Consider the following 23220-nt stretch of genomic DNA (forward strand, 5'->3'; position numbering starts at 1 on the left):
TAAAATTAAAATTAAAAATTTAATTAAAAAAATCACCAGGAAGAGCGTCTTGATGCTAGTTAGCCAGTTAGCACATGAACAACACAGTCACAGCATATTTACCGTGCACCAGCGAACAATAACACAAACCATCAGGAAACGTTTCTGCTAAAGAGAAACATAATCTCACCTGATGGAACAAGATGGTTTGGTCTCACTCCCTCTGGACTTTAGCTCCTCCTTTACTCACTGACGATGAGCTCAGCTGACAGTCCAATCCAACATGCTGAATCAGCTTTGAAAAAGCCAATGGACGGCCAACAAGGCCCTATGGTGTGTGACACACAGGCGTTTACCGACGGCCCGTCATTGACCAACAGTCTACCGTCAACTACCATGTGTCAGGGCCTTTACACTTCCTCTAGATGTGTCTGCTCAAAACAGAAGGGTTTGGGTGGAGGTGTGTTTTGGGATTGAACCACGGCCACTTGGATCTTAGAGGTGTTGGCTCCTCTCTGTAACTAGTGTTCGTCCATGTTAGTTGTGCAGTCTGCAGGTTCACTGACTCTCTGTCATCATCAAAGAAGAGTTTAGAGGTTACTCTGTGATTCAGCTCTTAAAGTCAATATCTTGTCCACTGACTGACAGAGATGAGAGGCCGTCTGTCCGTCTGGCCGTCCTCCACGCTCCTCACTTCAGCTCCACTCCTGCCGTCCAGTAATCACATTTGTGTTTGTACAAGCTGGTAATGCAGTGAATCGATGGCGCGGCTGCTAAAGGCCTGAATGCTATTTACTTCCTCTTTCATGTGAAACAACCTTGAACGCAGCGTCTCATCTCTGACAGCAGAGAGACGGGACTATCTCTGTCATTATGAATTCCTTTGAAATGGCGCTGTGTGTTTATTGATATCGCTTCAGTTTGACCGACAGCGCTTTTCAAACCTCACAGGCGACGTGAAATTGATTCCTTGGTTTCTTAAGTCGTAATGAAGTGTTTACACGTCTTCCTTCTCACACACTCTCGAACAAACGGGCTGCTGTTGTGTCGGGCAGTCGGACGCTGTCGGAGTGTTTAAGTCCAGAGCAGAGACTCATTTATTCAGCACGGCCTCACAGCCGGTGCTGGAACACACCTCACACACACATACACACACACACACACACACACACACACACACCTCACACACACACCTCACACACCTCACACACACACACACACACACCTCACACACAAACACAACACACACACCTCACACACAAACACACACACACACACGCACACACTCTTTGGCTTTGTTTACTTCCTGCAGTCTGTCAACAACTTGATTCAGATTTACTCATCTCTGCTGCTTTCATATCCACTCACACACAGGGACTGAAACACGCACACACACACACACACACACACACACACTCCACTTTTAGTTCAGTCAGCACACACATGAAATAAAAGGTTAAACTGATTTCAAAGAACCAATTAGAATTAAATTATAGTCGTTTATTTGAGGCCCAAACACAGAACAGAGAGATTCAGTCACATTTGGCTCGTTAGCGCCCCCTAAATTAAAGCCCCACTTTAAAGCTAACGTACATGACTGATATTCAGGCACATGTTACATCTCCAGATGGAAAAATGTCTTTATGAGGAAGTGAAGTTGTTCTTCCAAGAATGGCGAATGCATGACCCGCCTCCTCTCCCTCTGATTGGCTACTCTTTACCTTCATTGGTTGTGTTAGTGTTAGGACTGAGACTGGTCAGAGTTAGGGTCAGGATATCAGGGTCAGTCAATCAGAGGCAGAGTAATGCAGAATAGGGCGGCTCATGCCTTCGCTATCGCAGGAAAAACTCACTCTCTAGAAGCTGTACCCGAAACTCAACAGGAAGTCAGCCATTTTGAATCTACAGTGCATTTTTTGCCATTTACAGCCACTGACTTTGACTCCTTCTAAAGATTTAATGAGGTTGACTTCAGTGTGGGTCAGTACGGTCTTCAGACCTGATGAAAAGTTGTTAAAATTGTGAGTTTAATGGAGGGATGTTGCCGTGGCGTGGCGGCTGTTTGGCAAATGTCACCATGAAACAGGAAGAAGTTGTAACTGGAATGCACTCTGGACATGCAGACCCTTACAGACACTATGTCACACAGACCAAAGGGTGACCTCGCTGACATGACTCACATTCATAGTGCCACCTACTGGCAACAGGAAGTTACAGGTTCCTCGCAGGTTAATCTGAACCATCTCAACTTTGGTCTTTGTGCTGCCCTGAAACAGGAAGTTACTCAAGCTTGATAAGAGTAAAGGCCTGACGACATCTACGTGACAATATTGACTCAGTTACAGCGCCACCTACTGACAACAGGAAGTCAGCCTTATATGACAAATGTACATTGCGTGTTAACACTCGACACCTGGCAACATGATTCATGTTTAGCGTGTGTTCTCTAGTGCCTCACAGTGGACACAGGAAATGGTGCGAAATTTGCAATAGGTCATTTTCAGTGCCACAAACTCAACTCAGGAAATGACACCTGTCTTGTGCGCGCAGTGTTTGATGGTTGTGGAAATGCACAGCCATGCCAACCAGCATCCTGCCGTTACCACCGACCTGCAGGAAGGTGTGAGGGTCCGTTCATCGCTGTGGTTTTAATTAACTGTTGGACCAAAATTTCAGAAGTCTGTATCTCTGCCCAGAGGAGAGGGTTTCAGATGGTCTGGTTCCACACGCCCACATGTCCAAATATGTTCATCAGCTCACATCAGTCTGGTGTCGGGCTTATTGTTAGATGTTTTCAGGCCAGTCAGAGTTATGGAGGAGAGCAATGGTCACCAACAGGCTGCAAGCATGGATGAGTTTGATATAATAGACATTAATGTAAAAGCTGCATGAATCACTGTCTGTTGTCGGATCAAATGAGTGTGTGTGATATGAAAAGCTCTCAGCTCATTGTGTTGTACTTACAGCTGCAGATTTGGTTCTTTAAATATAACAATCTGATGAACCCACAGTGATCCTCGCGGACAGACAGAGACCAGCTGTTTTTCAGTGGAGCTGGTGGAGCCCCAACCAGAGCTAAAAGAAAGATATCAGACTGACACTCATCAGTTGGACAAACTCTTTTTTTTTTTAAGATATTTTTTGGGGCATTTTTAACTTTATTTGATAGTACAGACAAGTGTGAAAGGGGGAGAGAGAGAGGGAGTGACATGCAGCAAAGGGCCACAGGCTGGAGTCGAATCCGGGCCGTTGCGGCAACAGCCTTGTACATGGGGCACCTGCTCTACCACTAAGCCACCGACGCCCCATCAGTTGGACAAACTCTAATGAGACTACAACATCACTCTGTGTAACTGGACGTCTGATCAGGGAAACTGTTTGCTCATATGTTCACCGTCACTGCTACATGAGGTCATAATGTCCCAGTGTTGTTCTGCTTTCCCCAGGTGGCAAAAAAATCAATGCAGCTTGAAATTGTCAGATTTTCTTTAAACACCATGACTGACGATACGTGAACTATTGCCGCCCCCCCCCCCCCCAGCCAACAGCCAACATCATGTCAGACTATTAAAATGAAACTGTCAGTTTAGCCTCATTATCAGATGTCAAGTTCAGGACTGATTCTCAAACCAACACGACTTCCTGTCATGTGATCAACATGTATGATCCCCTGCAGAAACCTACAGTCTCTGTTTCTGATGATCTGATGATGCTGGTTGTTGTGATGAAGTCTAACGTCTCCGTCTGTTTCCCTCTCCTCTTCCTCTCTGCAGGTCCGCCAGTCAACGTAACCTGCAACATTTTTATCAACAGTTTTGGGTCCATCGCCGAGACAACAATGGTGAGTTCATTGACTCTGTGTATCACACCTTCGCCTGTGTGTGTGTGTGTGTGTGTGTGGATGGTTGGGCAGTTAATGGAAAGTGTCACATCTCGTCGCAGCTCCATTTCAGCTCGGGTAATTTTGCCCTGAAAAATGCGATTAATTGAAAGAACGCCGATGATGGCGATGGCAGCGCTGATATTCAGCACATCCCAAGTTTCATTTGTATTTCCTTTGAAAAATTAAAAGCCTTCTGCCCTCTGAGTGTTTAGAAACGCCTGCGCCTCATTGAGCTTGTCTCCTATTTCCAACACTTCATTTGAAAGAGCGCATCACTGCTGCGGACATTTGCATAACAACGCGATGGTGGTGGCGGCGCTGCTGCCGTGCCTGTTTGGGAGCAGTGGGGGGAAATTTACACTCATTCATTACACAGAAAATCCATTAGTGTTAATACAAGTGAACCATCAACCTTCACAGAGCAACAAGGCCCAAAGCACATAACACTGTGTGTATGTGTGTGTGTGTGTGTGTGTGTGTGTGTGTGTGTGTGTGTGTGTGTGACAGCAGAGGTGATCTCAGCATCCATGAATGTCACTAAAACAGGACACAGTGGACACAGTCGCCTCTCTGACCTCCATAAAACACATGAATCATGTTTTCATCCACCAGAAGTGTGGACGCCGTCAGCTGAGTGAAGCTGCTGCAGCACCGCAGCTACGACCGCCCATACGTGTGAAGGAGCAGCGTGTGGTCGGTCTTAGCTGCGACCGACCACGCGCTGCTCCTTCACACGTTAAAGTATAAAAACGTACCTGCCATCAGGACTGGCGATACATGTCTCCGTTATTGAAGCAGGTAAAAGTCTCATTGAGGTTTAAAATGTCTTTTTCAAGATGGCGGCACAAACATGGGTACAACACTAAACACAGATGAGCAACATCCAGTTGCATGCAATATAAAACAGTTAAATACATAAACTATGAACAACTTTCTAAAATAATTTGAGGAGCGCTCGGCTGTTGTCTTGATTCTTTAAAACGACTTAAATTCTCCGTCAGTGCTCGACTCAGACAGTTTCTGTCCTTCAGTAAATGAGTCCAGGAAGACGGAGCGGACGATTTAGAGTTTGAACCTTTGGGACCAACGTGTGTCAGACACGACGTATTGATTCAGCTCTCAGCTTCTGATTCATCCTTAATGACACAGAAATCTTTCTTTTTGTCACATGTTCCTTTGTCACCATCAACACACACACACACACACACACTGTAGGTTACTGTGGAAGGAAGGAAGGAAGGAAGGAAGGAAGGAAGGAAGGAAGACAGACGGTGTCAGGTGTTTGGAGGGAAATTTGGAAGAACAGTAGAAAGTGATAAAAAAGATGGAGAAGGGAGGAATAAAAGACAAGAAAAGGAGGTGAGAAAGAGGAGGGCAGAAACAAAAGCACGTGTAGAGATGAAGGGGGAGTAACACACACTCTCTCTCTCACACACACACACACACACACACACACATGGCTGCACAGAAAGTGCTGCCTGCTGCAGATCGTCGTCATGCAGAACAAATTCCAGATTTTCCCTCCTGCAGAGAACAAATCGATCCTGGTGATAGCTGAGGAGGAGGGAGGAGACAGACAGATGGAGGAAGAGTGAGGAAGAGGAGGGAGGAGATAGACAGATGGAGGAAGAGTGAGGAAGAGGAGGGAGGAGACACACAGATGGAGGAAGAGTGAGGAAGAGGAGGGAGGAGACAGACAGATGGAGGAAGAGTGAGGAAGAGGAGGGAGGAGACACACAGATGGAGGAAGAGTGAGGAAGAGGAGGGAGGAGACACACAGATGGAGGAAGACTGAGGAAGAGGAGGGAGGCACACAGAGTGGATCACACACAGAGTGGTTCAGTCACAGAGTGGATCACACACAGAGTGGATCACACACAGAGTGGATCAGTCACAGAGTGGATCACACACAGAGTGGATCAGTCACAGAGTGGATCACACACAGAGTGGATCACACACAGAGTGGATCAGTCACAGAGTGGATCACACACAGAGTGGATCACACACAGAGTGGATCAGTCACAGAGTGGATCACACACAGAGTGGATCACACACAGAGTGGATCAGTCACAGAGTGGATCAGTCACAGAGTGGATCACTCACAGAGTGGATCACACACAGAGTGGATCAGTCACAGAGTGGATCACACACAGAGTGGATCACACACAGAGTGGATCACACACAGAGTGGATCAGTCACAGAGTGGATCACATACAGAAACAAAACAGTTACATTATCAATTTTTGATAAAGCCAGAAAACCCACTTTAAATCTGCAGAGGCTGCAGGGAGCGAGCCGCAGGCCGAGGACGCCGTCGAGGCTGTAGCTTGTTGCTGTGTGCAGCTCTCGCTTTAAGCTTGGGCTACAACACACACACACACACACACACACACACACACACACAGAGTGCTGCTGGGGCCGGAGCACAGTGATAGATGGAGTCGGTAGAATGGTGCAGTGCGTGTTGAAGTCCCGGCGGTACACGGCTTTATTCCTGTTTCAGCAACGCTCTCGCCGCTCGCATGCTCACTCACACTCTTTCTCTTTCTCTCTAACACACACAGACACACACACACACACACACACACACACACACACACACACACACACAACCCAGTCATCCCACTCTTTCACTCGTTTCCTTCCTTCCTTATTTCCTCTCCTTTGGAGATCACACACACTCACACTAGCCTCACTAAGTGTGTGTATCTCTGTGTTAAACACACACACACACACACACACACTGGAAGTGCAAACGTTTGATCACCAGATTCTGCTTCGCTCTGTAAAACACACACATCACATGTGGCTCCACCAGGACATCTATTATTTAGAGACTGTTAACAAAGATATTAAACACCAATAAAAAGAAAAAGGAGGATGTTACAAATATTAAATTGTAAAAGTCATCCATCTTAAATCTGTTTAGATAATCCTGTAACCAGATCACACTGCACATATTTATTATTGACATTTTTAATTTGAACTTCACCTAAAAATGTCCTGAATTAATTTGCTTCTTGCTTTCATAGTAGGCCTATAAAAAATAAAATTCTCTGCTTCCTGCTGAATTCAATTAATAATCTGTTTTCCTCCTGAATGCTGTCATGTGTGACAGTCACACTCAGCCCCGCCCCCACACACTTAGCGCCACCCCCACAGACACTTTACACTTCACTAACAAAATATTTTTTTTATTTTGTTGTAATTTGAATATGAATCTGGTGTCAGGGTGCCGAACAGAATCAAAATAGAGAATGAACGTATTTCATGTCGGGGACAATTTCTCCAAATGTTCACTGTAACATAAAACATGTAGACGAGAACACAGCTTCAGAAACACTTGCTGACTGATAGGTTTCTCATTTTGCTTGTGGGATTATAAAAAAAGAAATCTGCTTTTGACTGAATTCAATGAATAATTCTCTTCTTCTGCAGAATGTTTTTATGTAGGAGTAATATCAGTGATATCTGCTGCTTCAGGAAGATTTAAGACTTTATTAATGTCACACTGAATTAAAATGTATTTACAGTAACCCAGATAGAAGAAAATAAAAACATGTACCAACATCAGTTATTTAGGATTAGGGACAATGAGATAAAACCTGACTGGTCACACAGAGCAGAGCAGAGCAGAGCAGGGCCGAACAGAACTGACTTATGTTGGTGAGTTTATCTGGTGTTTTTGCTGCATGTGGGAGTCCACTGCCACTATCACCATCATGACCAGTTTAAAAACATTTTGCATAAAGTACGTTGAGTCTCGTTTGCATCGCCTCGCACCGTTTCAGTCACGCTGTGAAATCTAACACTCGTTCATGTGGTCCAGGTCACAGTGACGGCTGACTAACACACAGCACGTGTTGGTCCCACTCTCCTGATCTGTGTCAGACATCTGGTAAATTATTTACTTTAAAAAATCAATGTTCCAAATTATTTAGAGATTTTAAAATGCAGCATAAGAATAAAAAGACAAAGATCCATAACATCCTCCTCCCCACGATGTCTCTGCATTTTAAAGACTTTAGTCACATTGATTAAAGACATTTTAACACCAGTTAAGACTTTAATTTTAGATTTATAAAATCAATGTATTTTAAGACTTTTGAGGATCTGCAGAATCCTGAATATAAAAGCTTTTGTTTTGTAATACCTTGGCTGATATGAGACATGTAACAGAGAGGTTGGAGGGATCCATATTGTGCTTCACTATATGTGAAAATTAGTGTTATCCCTTTCACACACTCTTTATCCTTCACACACAGAAACCTGAATCACCTCACACACACAGTTATCTGATGGCTCATTCACTTCCTGTATGAACAGACTTTACACTGTGCTGCTAGAAGTTATTCTCTCCTCTCCATCCATCACTGTTTGAATTGTCCTTGGAAATAGTTTCTGCCAAAAGAATCGTTCGTGCACAGTGAAAAGATGCAGAGCAACTGAATCTGACTCTACACTGAAAAGAATATATTCAGATGTAACTCCTCAGTGGTCGTCACCAAAATTCTGATTGGAAATGTAGTTAAATTACATATTCTTTTTCTCAGTAACTGTAAGCAGGCCCCTCCCATAGTTACACATACCTTTAAAGGCCCTGATACACCAAGGGAGAGGTCGGCTGTGTGTCAGTGTTGGGTCATCGGTGAGTGTCTGTCACCCTGATTGCCGTTTGAGCTCATCTCATGAGGAGAGAAACATTAGTGAGTTGAGTAAACAAGGTTGGCAGTTCTTTTTTTTTTTTTTTTAAAGATATTTTTTTGGGCATTTTTTGCCTTTAATGGACAGGACAGTTAAGTGTGAAAGGGGAAATGTGTGTGTTGGCTAAACGTAACCACGTGTGTGTGTTGGCTAAATGTAACCACGTGTGTGTGTTGGCTAAATGTAAACACGTGTGTGTATGTTGGCTAAACGTATCCACGTGTGTGTGTGTGTTGGCTAAATGTATCCACGTGTGTGTGTTGGCTAAATGTATCCACGTGTGTGTGTTGGCTAAATGTAACCACGTGTGTGTGTTGGCTAAATGTAACCACGTGTGTGTGTATGTTGGCTAAACGCAACCACGTGTGTGTGTTGGCTAAATGTAACCACGTGTGTGTGTTGGCTAAATGTAACCACGTGTTTGTGTCGGCTCAACGTAACCACGTGTTTGTGTCGGCTCAACGTAACCATGTGTGTGTTGTTAAAGGAAAAAAACATCAGTTGGTGGTGTTGTGGCGACATAGTGCTTTTATTTTGAAAGAGACTGTATGCAAACTGTACATTTCCTGTGAAAACAGAAGTGTATTTTGAAAACAGACAATGCATGTAACAGGCTGAAGTTGACAAGGCGTCCCAGAACGTCAAAAACCAGCACACCCAGGGTACCTTGGACGTCATATGTGGACGTGGAAAGTCCATGACCAAACGTGGACATGTGACGTGGTCACAGTGAGGATGATGATGGTGTGTAATGGCTGCACATCGTCTTGTTTCCAGTTTGATCCATCACTTCCTGTTGTTGGATGATAGAAGCCGTCCCTGTTGGTCAGACTGTCAGACTGTAGAGGAGCAGCTCCTCTGTGAGATGTATTTTGAGTCGACGGGTGATTTTTATGTAAAACTCTTGCATCACTCTGCAGCTTTGACAGAGCAGGTTTAATTTCATCGGCGCTTGTTAAAGCAGCAAAAGACGTTTGCTGTTGTGAATTGATTTGACATCGTCGGCTGCTGCCGCAGGAGGTGCTGAGGCCACACAGCGTCTCTGTCTCTCAGCGCCATGTTGTCTGAGCTGAGCAGATGTGCTGCCATAATGTGTGAGCCTCCGTAACCTCCTACCTCCCCTTCCTACCTGAGCGGCATCCAGGGAGCCGGCAGGATGTTATGACAGGCATGGAATTAGAATATGGCTGCTGCCGCTGCTGTTTCTCTAGTTTCTGCATTTGTTGTTGTTGGAAGGAGGAGGAGGAGAATAAGAGGAGGAGGAAGATTGCAGTCTTTCATGCGTGGTTTACTGCCTGAGTTTAATACGTGCTGAAATGAGTGCGGTATTGTGTAAGTACAGCATTTCCTCTGTTAATGGTTTCATAGCAGCGTGGCGGTGGTGGATGGTAATTTCAGGGTAGCACTTAACACTCCAACGGCCTTCTGTCCGCACATTAAACCACGAGCACGAACCTACGGGCGTCGCAGGAGTCCCACTTTTTACTGCACGTCGTCCTGCAGCAGCTTCCCTCAGTGTTACGGAGCCACCGCAGTGTCAACAGCATTTTTTAATAAACCCTGAATCAGTCGTCCATTCACACTAAAATGGTTCATCTGCACCCTCACATTACTCTCCCCTCATTTACATCCCACAATGCATCACAGTTTCACCGTCCTCTCAGTCTGATGCACTGAATGTGCACGACTGGAGGTCGTATCATTTTAACCTGCTCAGATCCCCGTCCATCCCAACAGGCATGAATCTACTAACGTCATTCGTGGTGCAGATTTTCACGTGATAGGAACATGTGTGAGGATACGTTGAGATGATACAGGAACATCAGCCCAGCTGTGGAGCGGTGTGACAGAGGAGTTTGTTGAAGGAGACGTGGAGAACAGGTGCTGCAGAGTTCAGCAGCATCACAACAATTAGCTGTGTAAGAAGTCAGACGTGTGTGACCACTCAATTCATAATTATCAAGCTGCTGTCAAACTGCAGGCGGGCGGATGACTGATGGCGGTGGCGTGGGCTGGCTCCTCTCCTCTGTATTCCCTTGCTCCTTCTCTCCATCGACAGACGCTCCTCATCTCTGCGCCATCTCAGGTTATTCATCACATCCTCCTGCAGGAGAAAAGGCAACTCCTTCTCCAAAGGTCGAGCTCATTTGTTTCATGTGAGATATTCAGTCTAATAAACTGTGATGAACAGAGAACGGTCCCAGCGAGGCTGATCGCCATGTGACTGTATGTCACACACACACACACACACACACACACACACACACACATGCAGCACCGTGGCTGATTGCTCCTTTAAATGCCACCCGCTGAGGCTGCTGGCGCGGCCGAGCCTCATCCCCGCGATGCAGCTTAATGATGCTGTCGCCTGGCCGGAGTGGCCCTGCTCCATATTCTGAGAATAATTGACAATTAGAGGGATGGAGGGGCGAGCTAAATGCCATCTCACGCTGAATACGGACGCTCCATCTCTGATGGTGAGGTCATACAATAAAGCTCTGATGGAGAAACACTTATTATCTTCTACCTGGATCGATTCTTCATTCCAACCCTAACCTTGGGATCCTAACCGTCAGAGTGACCTTCTGAAGAGACGACCTGGTCTCAGCAGGAAGATGACGCCGTTAGTCCTTCGTTTAAACGCCTGAACAAACAGTTTGTGTATCACTGAGAGCTGAAGCTGTGATCTACAAAGACATGTCGTTCAGTTCTGTCAGTCAGGTCAATACAGTCGATTTAAGACATTTAAATGACACAACAGACACAGTAAAACACACCTTGTATCTGTTGATGACATTTACATAAAGAAAACATTTAATGTTTCAGAATCATAAATACTTTATTGATCCCTGAGGGGAGGCTGTGATTGGTTACTAGCTCTCATGTAAAGAACAGAGAACTGTAAAGAGGAAGAATAAGAGTATGACACAGACATATGTAAATATAAAGTCATAAAATAAAATAGAAATAAAGTGCTGCAGTGTTGAACACTAGTATTTAAGATGCTAAGAATAAAAATGTGTTGACTTTGCTACAGATATGTGCTCCATTAAACACTGTGTGTAAACTAGTGTGTTACATTCAGAAATATAAAGTATTTATTATTCTATAATGTTCACTGCAGTTTATACAGTAATAGAATAAAAACAAGAATAAACATCTGAAATATGAACAATTATGTGGATTATATGTTGAAAAAATATGGACATTCAGTAACTGACTAATGACTGCATGGTGACAGCAGAGAATAATTAACCTTTAAGTCACAGTAGAAATATTATAGATACTTATGGATTATACATGCTGATTGGTAAATTAAGTCCAAATGCAGATCTGACGCTCTGAGGGAGGAGTTGTACAGTTTGATGGTCACAGGCAGGAACGACTTCCTGTGGCGCTCTGTGGTGCATCTTGGGAGGATGAGTCTCGTAATTAAAAATATATATATTTTTATAAATGTTGTCAGAGCAGGTCGCTCCGTCGCGATCATTTAAAATTTGTTTCATTTGTGTTTCACTCTCTGAAACTGACTCTGGTCCTCACAGAGGTAGAAGTACAGACACACACACACACACACACACACACACACAGTGGGAGGATGGAGGATGTGTATTGATCTTTCAGTTAAACAGTGGAGGCTGAAGGTTTTAAAGCCGTACGGTGGAGGTTGATCTCGGCGCTGCAGTCTGGATTTAACCTTTTAAAACCAACGCTGAACTCTGGAGCTGCGAATCTTTGAATCTTTGAGGCAAAGATCAGCAGCTTTACTGCAGTCAGTCATTGGACTACAGTCCTGTTTGTACAGGACACACTGAAGGAAAGTGACTGCTGGAACACAACCTGCTGCCAGTTGGTCGGATTCAATTAGAAATACAAGTTTTTGGTAGTTTACACAGGTAGTTGTTTGTATTTCACAGACACACTTAAACACACAGCTGGAAGCGTTTGAGAGCGTTTTAGAGACGCATTGGTTTAATCTGGTTGTTATGATACAGAATATCTGTGGAAGTAAACACGTCGGCACAAGGTCGAGCACTGGCTCTGGATGAAGGACACGGGGAGAGAGGACGGACCTGCAGGTCTGTGTCCATGAGAGGAAACATGAGATAGAAACAGTTTGTGAACAGAAGCGTTGTTGTCTTTGTGTCATAGTTGTTGTTGTTGTTGTTGTTGTTGTTGTTGTTGTTGAACTCAGTGTCAGATGTGACATTTTGTCTTTGCGGTATTTGTCTCTCCTCTACAGTGACACGCACGACATTTCTACCTGAGGTCACACATGTTTCAGTGTTCGTCAGCGCTCAGTGCAGAATCAACACCCAGCACTGCAACATGAATATAGAACGCTCCCATAGCAAAGAATTAAAAACGTGGTGGTGGACACAGCGCCTAAAATTGCTCAAGACTTAACATCAATTAAAAAGAAACCTCAAATTAAAAAGCTTAATTTCACTAACCATTGAACCACTCCCTCAGCAGGTCCACACACAAAGGTCCAAACACTGCAGTTGAAACACAGCAGCAGTCGTGTGTTTTAAAATGAACCTGTGTGTGTTTTCAGCTCCTCTTTACTGCAACAAGTCCAAAACTTGAAAGAAGGCGTCGTTAAGAGGCGTTAACAGTTGTTCAGCCCTCCGTCTCCTGTCCCTCTGTCTGACCGTCGTCCTGCTGCATCTCTCACTGAACGACCAAAGACAGAGCAGCAGCTCGATGACCTTCAGCTGCCGTCCAGCTCGGTCCCAGGCCGACCCTCCCTCTGTGTGTCCCCCTCCCTCTGTGTGTGTGTGTGACTGTTCTGTTTAGTAAAGAGAAGACTTTAAAAACCTTTATCAATAAAAGCACAGCGAACATGAACCTCCGAGAACAGAAGGAAAGAACTAAAGAGAAGCTGAGAGCCGGCTGGTCTGTGGGGATCAGAGGCAGGAAACAGATCTCAGATATGGCTCGAGGCCACAGCTCAGCCTGATCACTGAAATCTCTACATTCACATCAAGGAGGAAATGACATATGGATGAGGAGCCATCACCACCTGCTCATCCAACCACACACCCCGTCCATCACTTCATCTATCCGTCCATCCATTCCTCCGTACGGAGTTAGAGCATCTTGAGTCAGCGGTGCACTGACCCTCGATGAGCCTTCTTCCCTCCTCTCCTCTTTAAAGGGAACATCTCCCTGAGGACACGTTTTACATCCTTCTGTCGGAGCTGTTTCTGGATTCATGCTTTATGACTATCACTGGTTTGTAGTCATTTAGATTCTGAGCTGAATCCATTTCCTCCGACCTGCCTGAGAGAGACTGTGGACCTCCAGAGGATGCAGCTGCAGAGGCAGCAGCTCTGATGAAGCTGATAGCAGCTGAGAGATGAGAAAACGCTCAGCTCTTGTCATTTGTGTTGATGTTGTGTTGCATTCTGGTCCGTCTCCTGCTCCTGTGGGGGAGAAACTTTTCTCCTCATTTCTTCTTCTCTGATAAATATCTGTTTGTGGGACTGTTGGATGATTTGAGGGACACACTGAATAGCTGATGTTTGATAAAGCTTTTAAGGTTTCCAAACTAAACAGCTGAATGATTCCAATAATACAAGTTAATGGTGTCATGAGCTTTTTACTCCTCTTCAAATACTTTGTTTTGTAATTTGGGGAAACAATCTTCATCTTTCTTCTGTTGGTGATGATTGTGTTTGTCACACCTGATTCATCCACAACACAAGCTGCTTGAGTTCAGACCAAAGACTGGCGATGACACGAAAACATTTCAGAGCGTTGCAGACAAAAGTTGCAGCGGTGTGACCTGGCAGGAGAATGGCGTGTTGCAAATAGTTGTTTGTTTCAGCTCGTCTCGTCGGGAGTCGTTGGTCTGATCTGAGCTTAAAGGAGCTGTGTGTGTCCTTCCTAAATCACACTAGTGATTTACTGAATTGTCTGCACACAGTTCTGAGTGTCTGAGTCGATGGGTAGCAGCTAACAGTGCTAACTTATTTCACAGAGCAGTGCTGACAGAGTGACAGAAGGTTAACATGGGACAGGATATACATACCGTCACTGGCACTGCTCTGCTGAGACTTTGCTGCAGCACTCTTGATATTTAATGCCATGAGACGACAAATGCTTCAGCATGTTGGTGGTGTCTCCGCCCTTGCATGTAATTACGGTGCTGCATAAACTGCACGTCGCGCTGTTAGAGTCTTTTTTGGTGAAGTGAAGCTCACGCTTTCAACCGCTTCTGTCTCTCCGCCATTACGTCTTCTTTGTTGTTGAACCGCTGACTGATGAGCGTGACGTGCGTCATCGATGTAAAGAGTCGGCGTAATCGATAAGGGAATCGTTAAGCTTAAAGGCTAATGATGTCGATGAATTGAACCAGTTGGAACCGGTTCTCGATTCCCATCCCTAGTACAGACAGAGACCGGCTCCCACAACAAACCACAGAGAGGCTCAGATACATCTCACACACACACACACACACACACACACACACACACACAAGGAGTGACTTCATTCTCTGCTCAGGACAACTTCACTCCACCGTATCAGAGACAACAGTTCTCTGACTGTTTAACACATCCTCACTGTACCTCGTCACATGTCCAAGTTTGGTCGTAGACTTTCCACGTCCACATATGTGATCATTTTTGTTTCCTCATCGATCCATCGCTGCAGAACTCTCTAACGCAGGGGTAGGCAACCTGTGGCTCTTTAGCCCCTGTCCAGTGGCTCCTTGAGCCTTTGAGAAAAGAAGTTTATGGAAATTCCTTCTATGAATCCAAATGTTGCTGAACCTGGATAGCAGTGGCTGGTTAGCTATGGATGCCAAATCCAAAAAAGTAAATTGAATAAAATAGAGAATGTAGTAGTGCGTGGACAGATTTGTTTGCTTTCACTGCCAGCTCTGCAAAATTTAAGTACCAGATAATTATTAATAGTGCCCTGCACAGTGGCCACCTTGTGGTAAAACATATTAACAAATGCTTATTTAGACCATAAGTATACGCTAATTTAGACTTAATAGGCTATTTACCTTGATTATAAGGCTCAAACATGTTTTGCGGCTCCACACAGATTTTTTCAAATTATTTTTGGTCAAAAATGGCTCTTTTAATGGCAAAGGTTGCAGACCCCTGCTCTAACGTCTTTATGTTGTCTGTCTGTGTGTCTCCTCTCAGGACTACAGAGTGAACATCTTCTTGCGACAGCAGTGGAACGACCCTCGGCTGGCCTACAGCGAGTACCCCGACGACTCGCTGGACCTGGACCCCTCCATGTTGGACTCCATCTGGAAACCTGATTTGTTCTTCGCCAACGAGAAGGGGGCCAACTTCCACGAGGTCACCACCGACAACAAGCTGCTGCGCATCTCTAAAAACGGCAACGTGCTGTACAGCATACGGTGAGCTGAGGATCAGATATCAGATGTAAAGTCTGAGAGTGTCCTGCTTTGATCCAGGCTGTTTCATTACAGGTGCAACAATCAAGTTAAGTGTAAGCAGCTGTAAAAAGCTCAGCGCCTCCATGCAGGCGGAGTCAAACAGTTCACTGATGGTTTAAAAGAGATTTAACAGTAATAGAAAAAGTTTGAGCAGCAGGGGAAGCAGGGAGGTTATAAGTCTGGAGGTTATATTGAAACAATCAGTTATAAAACTATGATGGAGGATAGAAAGTGACGGCTCTGACTTCCTGTTTATTGCATTCCTCAGACCTTCATCTTCTGCTTTAGAGCGCTCTTATTGCAGCAAAGTTGGAGGTTTTTATTTCCTCCAGAGCTCAACTTCCTCCCCTCTTTTTCTTCCTATCTCCGAGACATCCCATTCAAGGCTCTCAGAGTTATAGCCGCCTTCAGCCGACAAACCTTTTAGCCTGCCGGTGCCTCGTCCTCCTCTCTGCTTTTATTGCCTCTGCTCAGGGGCGAATGAGGAAGAGACGCAGCAGCCATGGTAATCTACTCAGCCTGTTAGTATTCCAGCAGCAGGTCTAATCTGTTATCAGCCTCAGTTTTCACCTTCATGTCCAGCAGCAGGAGGAGTGAGATTGGCCCCTTAGAAATATCGTCAGAGAGGGGATGAGCCCCGCGTTCCCCCTCTGCAGCTTTCATTTGTTAACTTGACAACATCAGAATGAACCCTCGCTTGATCAGCTTGATCTCGGAGGCGACGAGGCGGCTCGGGATATTAAACCATCCCGAGGGTAGAAGGAGAAAGTGGGCCTTGTAAATGTTGTTTACTCAGTTTTTTGATGTTTATCGCTCAACAGTGGAGCGGCACGAGGAGGAGTCATGACCGATGGTCGCGTCTCCTCCGAGATGAAAGTGAACTCCTCCAGATTGGACCATCAGATTCAGACGCAGTCAAATCTCCCGCTGTACTTCAAAAACTAAATGCGAGGCTCGCTCTGAACTTGATGTGTGGTCTCATGTGCATGGAAAAGAAAATCTATGATACTTTAATTTCACCAAGTCTTAAGTGCAAAATTCATCGTGTTGTTTGGAACAGAAGAGAAAGGCCAAGAAAGCTGTGATTTATTATTGTAGGAAGACTTAAACTGAGACTGTTCTCACAAACACAAAGTATGCAGGAGAAGGAACTTTGACATGGTCTACTCCTTGTTTCCATCAGTCAGCACTGATCGTCTCTGTCTCTGAACCTCAGCTGGACCAAACTTTAATATGCAGCTATGTGAAACCAAGGAACCTCAAACCCTCAGTGAGCCATTGTCATGATTTGCATCAAAATTCATATCATTGTTTTTGGAGTCAGAACTGAAATCTGAACAGACGGACATGATACCAGCTTTTTTAGATTCAGAGTGACTCACACTGCCTCTCAGCTTCTCACATGGCCCCATCTCCTGAGTTAGGAAGTCGTTCTTCCGACTCTGTTGTGCTCGTGAGTTTTATAGTGATTGATTAATAACAGTGATGATTGATTGTTTAATTAGTGTCATGCACACTTCCATGTGCCCAGCCCTCAGCTAAGCAGACGTTATTTTACAGCTCAGTCCTCAAACCAAATACTTTGCTTTCATCTCAGGCCTGGCAAAGAAAAATCAGCCACAAAAAAGTGTCACAACTCAAATTATTCATGATCATCCGACCAAAAGAAATCAACACAGAGGTACAGTCCTTGTGACTTCATATACAGAACAGTAAAATAATAAGACATGAACCTCATCCTCACCTTCAGCTACAGTACACAACAGCAGAGTCTGTCCTCCTCTGACGTGGTGTCTTTATCTTTTCTTTAGATTATACTTCACGTAAAGTTCCACACTGTGGCTGCTCTTTGTGACACAGTTAGTTTGTGGTTTTGGTTCATACCAAATGACAACAGACCATTTTTCTACAAACATGCGAAATATTTCAGTCCTAAGTTTTAAGAACAGTTTGAAGCTGTAGATATAAAGTTTGTCTCTGCAGCAGTGCCTCCCCGAAAACTACCAAAACATGACTTGTTGTCAGGGTAACAATAATAAATGACTTTATGCTTCACCATCCTTCACAGTGATGACTATAATAACTATATGCAACATGTGAATCAAGCGACCAAACATTTTAAATTCACCATGTTTCTGAGCAGTTGTTGTGAGTTTAGGGGGCGTTCGTCTGTCCCAGTGACCCCGACACCAAATGACGGCAGCGTACATCTCTGTCACCAACAAGTGTCCATGAAACTAGTGTCAAGTGTCAAGAACCAGCCTGACAATCATCACGTTTTTGAGTTTCCATCAGCACCAAAGAGACATGATGAGGCAGCCATGAGTCGACTGCAGACGGGAACTGCTGCCAGATAATTTAGCATCATTTTAATGGTGCCATTTATCAAATGTAAATGTATGTGGTCTGACATCATCAGGTGGCCTCAGGTGAAGCCCACAGCTGCATCTCTCAAAGCATGATGGGAACTGTGCTCACAAACTCTATTATCCACCAAACAGACATGATAAAGAGTCGGCTCATTTTATAGAATATTTTCCAGTCTAAAAGAATTTTCTGTTTTGTCTTTTACAGTTTACATTTTTAATTTTCCAACAAACACAAGTTGAGCTCAGACTCCGTCGGTCAGCGTTTAGAAACCGTACAAAGTGTAATCATCAGATGTCACTGATATCGGTCACTGTCGTGGTCGTTACATCCAGCATCTGTTCTGTGTTAGTCCTGCCAGACTGTGTGTGTAATCTGCTTGTAGTGGAACAGAATCACCTGCAGGGTTGGAGGCTGCGGGAGGAAAAAGCATGAAGGCACATTTGGGATTCAGGCGTCAGGATGCAGCCGACAGGAAACCACAGAGCTGAATCTTCTTTCTCAGAAAGTGGGACATCTGTGGAGGCCACATCATGTGTGTAATACATATTCAGCATCCTGTCAGCGACGAACAATGTGCGGACGCGGCAAACTTTATTTTGTACATCAGGCCGAATGGATGTGTGTGTGTGTGTGTGTGTGTTGTAGCAGCAGCGGGTGTCCTGTTAGAGCCCAACAGAAGGACGGAGCGTGTGCACGTCATGACAACCTGCTGACATCTCCGACTCTGCACAGAGCTGTTGTGCAGTTTAGGTTTTCTCTTGAAGAGAGCGCTGAGTGATTTAGAGATTATGATGACAGAGGTGATGGATGGTGGTTTGTGCCACAGTTATTACCTCCTGCTATCTGAGAGTTACCTGCACAGTCACATGACAGGTTCAGCCCCAGCGCCAGCAGATAATGCTGCTGTTTTATGTTTCTGCAAACCGTGGATATGTGTTATATTTCTAACATTCATACATATCATATCAAAGTGTCTGTGGCTCAGTAATGAGCTGACTTTGTTGTCCTAAAGTGGAGGGATAGTGGAGGAGTTGTAGCCACCAGACGTGGGTGTTTTTTTAGTGACTCACAGAAAGTGTTTGGTTTTTACCAAGATATCTCTGCGTTTCCTGTCGAGATCACGCCCCCAAAACATGACCATGATCTCACACTAACCATATACGCATGGTTTCTGTGCCTAAACACAACCATGCTAACCACAGCAGTGTTGACACTTCATAAAATCACATCATGTACAAATGTAACAGAAACAAGACCAGTATTTATTCTGCTGATTGTGTCAAAGGCGACCAACACATCAGTTCGTCTCGATAAACAAATTTGTGTATTTAAGAAGAACAATGAAGAATAATTGGTGATATTAAAGTTCACAGTGACAGGTCGTTAAAAAACATATTTGTTGTTTGTTGACAGCTGGACTCTGTTTTTGTTTGTTGGTGCTGAACTCATCATCCACCGTCCCTTCCACCTCCCGATGACAGGAAAACATCACCTTACAAACTTCACATGGAAAAGAAACGTGTGTATGGTTTGCAGAAACGTACGATGCCAACACTGTGTCACGCCTGAGCTGTGACATGGCTGTTGGTGCTGAATTGCATTTAATATAAATGATTGTTGAACTGGCTTCAATTAAAAAACTTTAAATCATCTGAAATTAGCAGAGTTAGCTCAGCTGTTAAAATATATTTCACATACTGTACCGTGGATTGATGGATACTGATAATCATCATGGTAACATTTATAACTGGCTGAATTTATTTCTGAAAACAGATGATGACATTTTAAATGAACACGTCCGACACATTTAACAGCAGAGAATATTGAGGTCTAACGTGTCGACTGAAGCCGCCTGACGACGTGTTTCATTCCTCCGCTGGTAGAGATCTCATTTCAGAATCAAAGCCTTTAATTTCAGTGACGCCTGGTATCAGTTATAAACTAATTTTCCATTAATATGTGGGGAAGTTGACTTTAGCACAGATCCATTCCCTCCATGTGTCAGCAGTAATTAATGGTGCTGGCTGAGACTCTAAGGTGTCACAGCGACGTGGGACCAGCCGCCACACACATTTTCATTTTCTGAGTTTCACCGATCAGCCGCGAGTGAAACTCGACTCGTTCCCATGTTAGTGCACGTCTGCTCAGCTACAGGTTCTCATCCTGTTGGTCCTCCAGCAGAGAAGAAGAAGCATGTGTGACCTCACAGTCCTCTTGGTGTCGTCTTCAGGTTTCCTCAGTGAAACATCTGCCTTTGTCTTCATTCCAGGCTGCGACAGAGATCCATCAGATACCCTTGGATCACTTTGTGACTTCCCCGTCCCGTGTGTGTGACTCAGGCCTGAGTTCCCTTCTTTTAATAAAAGTTTATAATCAGTAATTTCATCAAACAGCTGTCTCAGAAGAAGAAGATCTATCAGGCTGTGACACACACACACACACACACACACACACACACTCAGTACCTCTGAAGGCCCCGTCAGCTGTTGGTCAGCATCAGATTTATCAGTGCGTATCCACCGTTGGCACTAGTCCGCCCTTGTCGTTGATTCAGGCCGACACAGACGACATGAGGCTGGACCTTTTCAAGGCTCTGTTAGCGGCTAGGCGCTGCTGCTGTGTTAGCTGGTGCTAACAGAGCAGAGAGAGCAGAAGCAGAGCGGCTCACTGAGATGCTTCTTCAGCGCTGCGTCCAACAGCAGCAACAGCTGATCATCGTCGACCGTCACAAACAGAGTCTAATCCTCCAGGTTTTCACTCAAAAAAACTAAAAACATTCAACATGCATCGAATTATTTTAGAAAAGCTGCAGTGAAATCAGACATGTCAGGACTCCTGGAGGAGCCGATCAGTCGATCAATCACTGCTGGGTTTCTTTTTGTTTTTTATATCCTCACAGTTTTCACGGTTCATGGTTTAAACCATCAAATCTGTTTCAGGTAATTCTCCACAAATTTTGTCTGAGGACTAATCAGTTAATGAATTAATTGTTTCAGTGCTAATCCCTCAGATCTGTCTGGATCAAATCATGTCTTCAGGAAAACAAGTATAATTCTGTTTTTATCAGTGCTTTATTATAATTCATTGAGTTTGACTTTGAGCCATCAGCTGTGGGACTCTCTCTGTTATCTCCTGTGTGTCAACATGAAACTAAATGTTTGTAAACGGCTGCTTGTAATTGAAAACTTATTAAAAGTCAGTCTGGAGAACAGCAGGAGATAAAAGATTGTTTTTTAATCCATGTCAGCGGCCCATATGGAGACTGTGCAGCAGAACCTTTCCATTTTGGATCACCTCTGAAAACAAGTAAAAAGATCTCATGTGTGTCTGCTGATTGGCCTCTGATCTGTTTGGTTGAGTCACACTGATGAAGCTCTGGATGATCCCGTCAGTGCTGAAACGTGTGTGTGTGTGTGTGTGTGTGTGTTTGCAGTATAACGCTGGTCCTGGCCTGTCCCATGGATCTGAAGAACTTCCCGATGGACGTCCAGACCTGCATCATGCAGCTGGAGAGCTGTGAGTATGATCACACACACTGAGGAGCAAGGAGGACGACACACACACACACACACACACACACACGCACACACAGATACACATGTGAGGAGTCACAGAAACAGGAAGTGAAGCTAGAAGAGTTCTGTACGTCCACAGAGGGTCAGCGGCCCTCAGAGGAACAAAGACCAATACAGCACTGACCTGGTGTCAGTCCTGATGTTAACGTGTCAAAAGGAAGCGACAGACACTGGAACGCTTCATAACGTCACCGTCTGACTCAGAGACATTCCTCAACTCATACATGAGGGTTAGAGGTGTCTGCTACACCTGCTGGGAGGTTCAGTCCGTTGTTAGGCAGTGACCTCTCTTCATGTCCTCCCTGTGTTTCTGACCTGACGGCGTTAAGAGTCTAACCTGGAGTCATGAGATGACACGTGACTAAGTCTGAGCTCCTGCTCTCCTCTTTCTGTCCTCCAGTCGGCTACACCATGAACGACCTCATATTTGAGTGGGACGAGAAGGGAGCCGTGCAGGTGGCCGACGGCCTGACGCTACCTCAGTTCATACTCAAAGAGGAGAAGGACCTGCGCTACTGCACCAAGCACTACAACACAGGTGGGTGGGGCCACGTCTGCTTTGTCATTACGTCTGTCCTTCTCTCTGCCTCCTCTACCTGTCGTCTGTCGTCTGTCGTCTGTCGCTGTGCCGTCCACACACTGTGTTTTAACGTCTTATAGAGTCGGAAAAGTCTTTTTCTCAAGAAACAATCTGCAGCCACAGTGAAAATACAAATCAGGTGTCATTTTCCATCAGTCTGCACACTGAGATGTTTTTGGGAACACTTTATTTTAATAGTCCGTACATTTCTACAAAGTCTCCTGCAAAGAGTTTTTGTTTATTTGTTTATTTGTTTAGCTGTTTGTTGTGAGAAGTGAGGGAGCTGTTGGGTTTGTTCTGTTGGCTTCATCAGCTGTCGACAGTCTGCTTAGTTAATTTTAAACCCAGTATTATCACTACATATTTATTTATTATCTGTTCAGATAGTATGATCGTCTGGAGACGACTTTAACGTATTTACATTTTGGTGACCTGAAAACATGAATGAATCAATACTCTCCTGATGACTTCACCACATGACGTTGTTGTTTCAGTTTTATCATCACCGACACACACGATGAACAAAACTACCAAAGATCCAAACTGTAATCAGTCAAACAGGATTTTCAGGACAAAATTACCTGATGAAGTTCAACTTTTCTGCGACACAGAAGACACACAGAGACACAGAGACACACAGAGACACACAGAGACACACAGAGACACAGAGACACAGAGACACACAGAGACACACAGAGACACA

General features: G+C 44.6%; 1 protein-coding gene across 3 annotated transcripts in view; it reads left to right on the forward strand.

The window, feature by feature from the left end:
* Positions 1-23220, forward strand: part of glra1 (glycine receptor, alpha 1) — a 129361-nt gene that overhangs the window by 46328 nt on the left and 59813 nt on the right. For all 3 annotated transcript variants that reach the window (XM_050042548.1, XM_050042549.1, XM_050042546.1), the window contains exons 2-5: positions 3753-3820; positions 15730-15953; positions 21796-21878; positions 22338-22475. In XM_050042548.1, the coding sequence (XP_049898505.1) occupies positions 3753-3820; positions 15730-15953; positions 21796-21878; positions 22338-22475 (513 nt within the window). The remainder of the gene's footprint in view (positions 1-3752; positions 3821-15729; positions 15954-21795; positions 21879-22337; positions 22476-23220) is intronic.

The sequence above is a fragment of the Epinephelus moara genome, chromosome 4 (genome assembly GCF_006386435.1).
Source record: "Epinephelus moara isolate mb chromosome 4, YSFRI_EMoa_1.0, whole genome shotgun sequence".
Taxonomy (NCBI): domain Eukaryota; kingdom Metazoa; phylum Chordata; class Actinopteri; order Perciformes; family Serranidae; genus Epinephelus; species Epinephelus moara.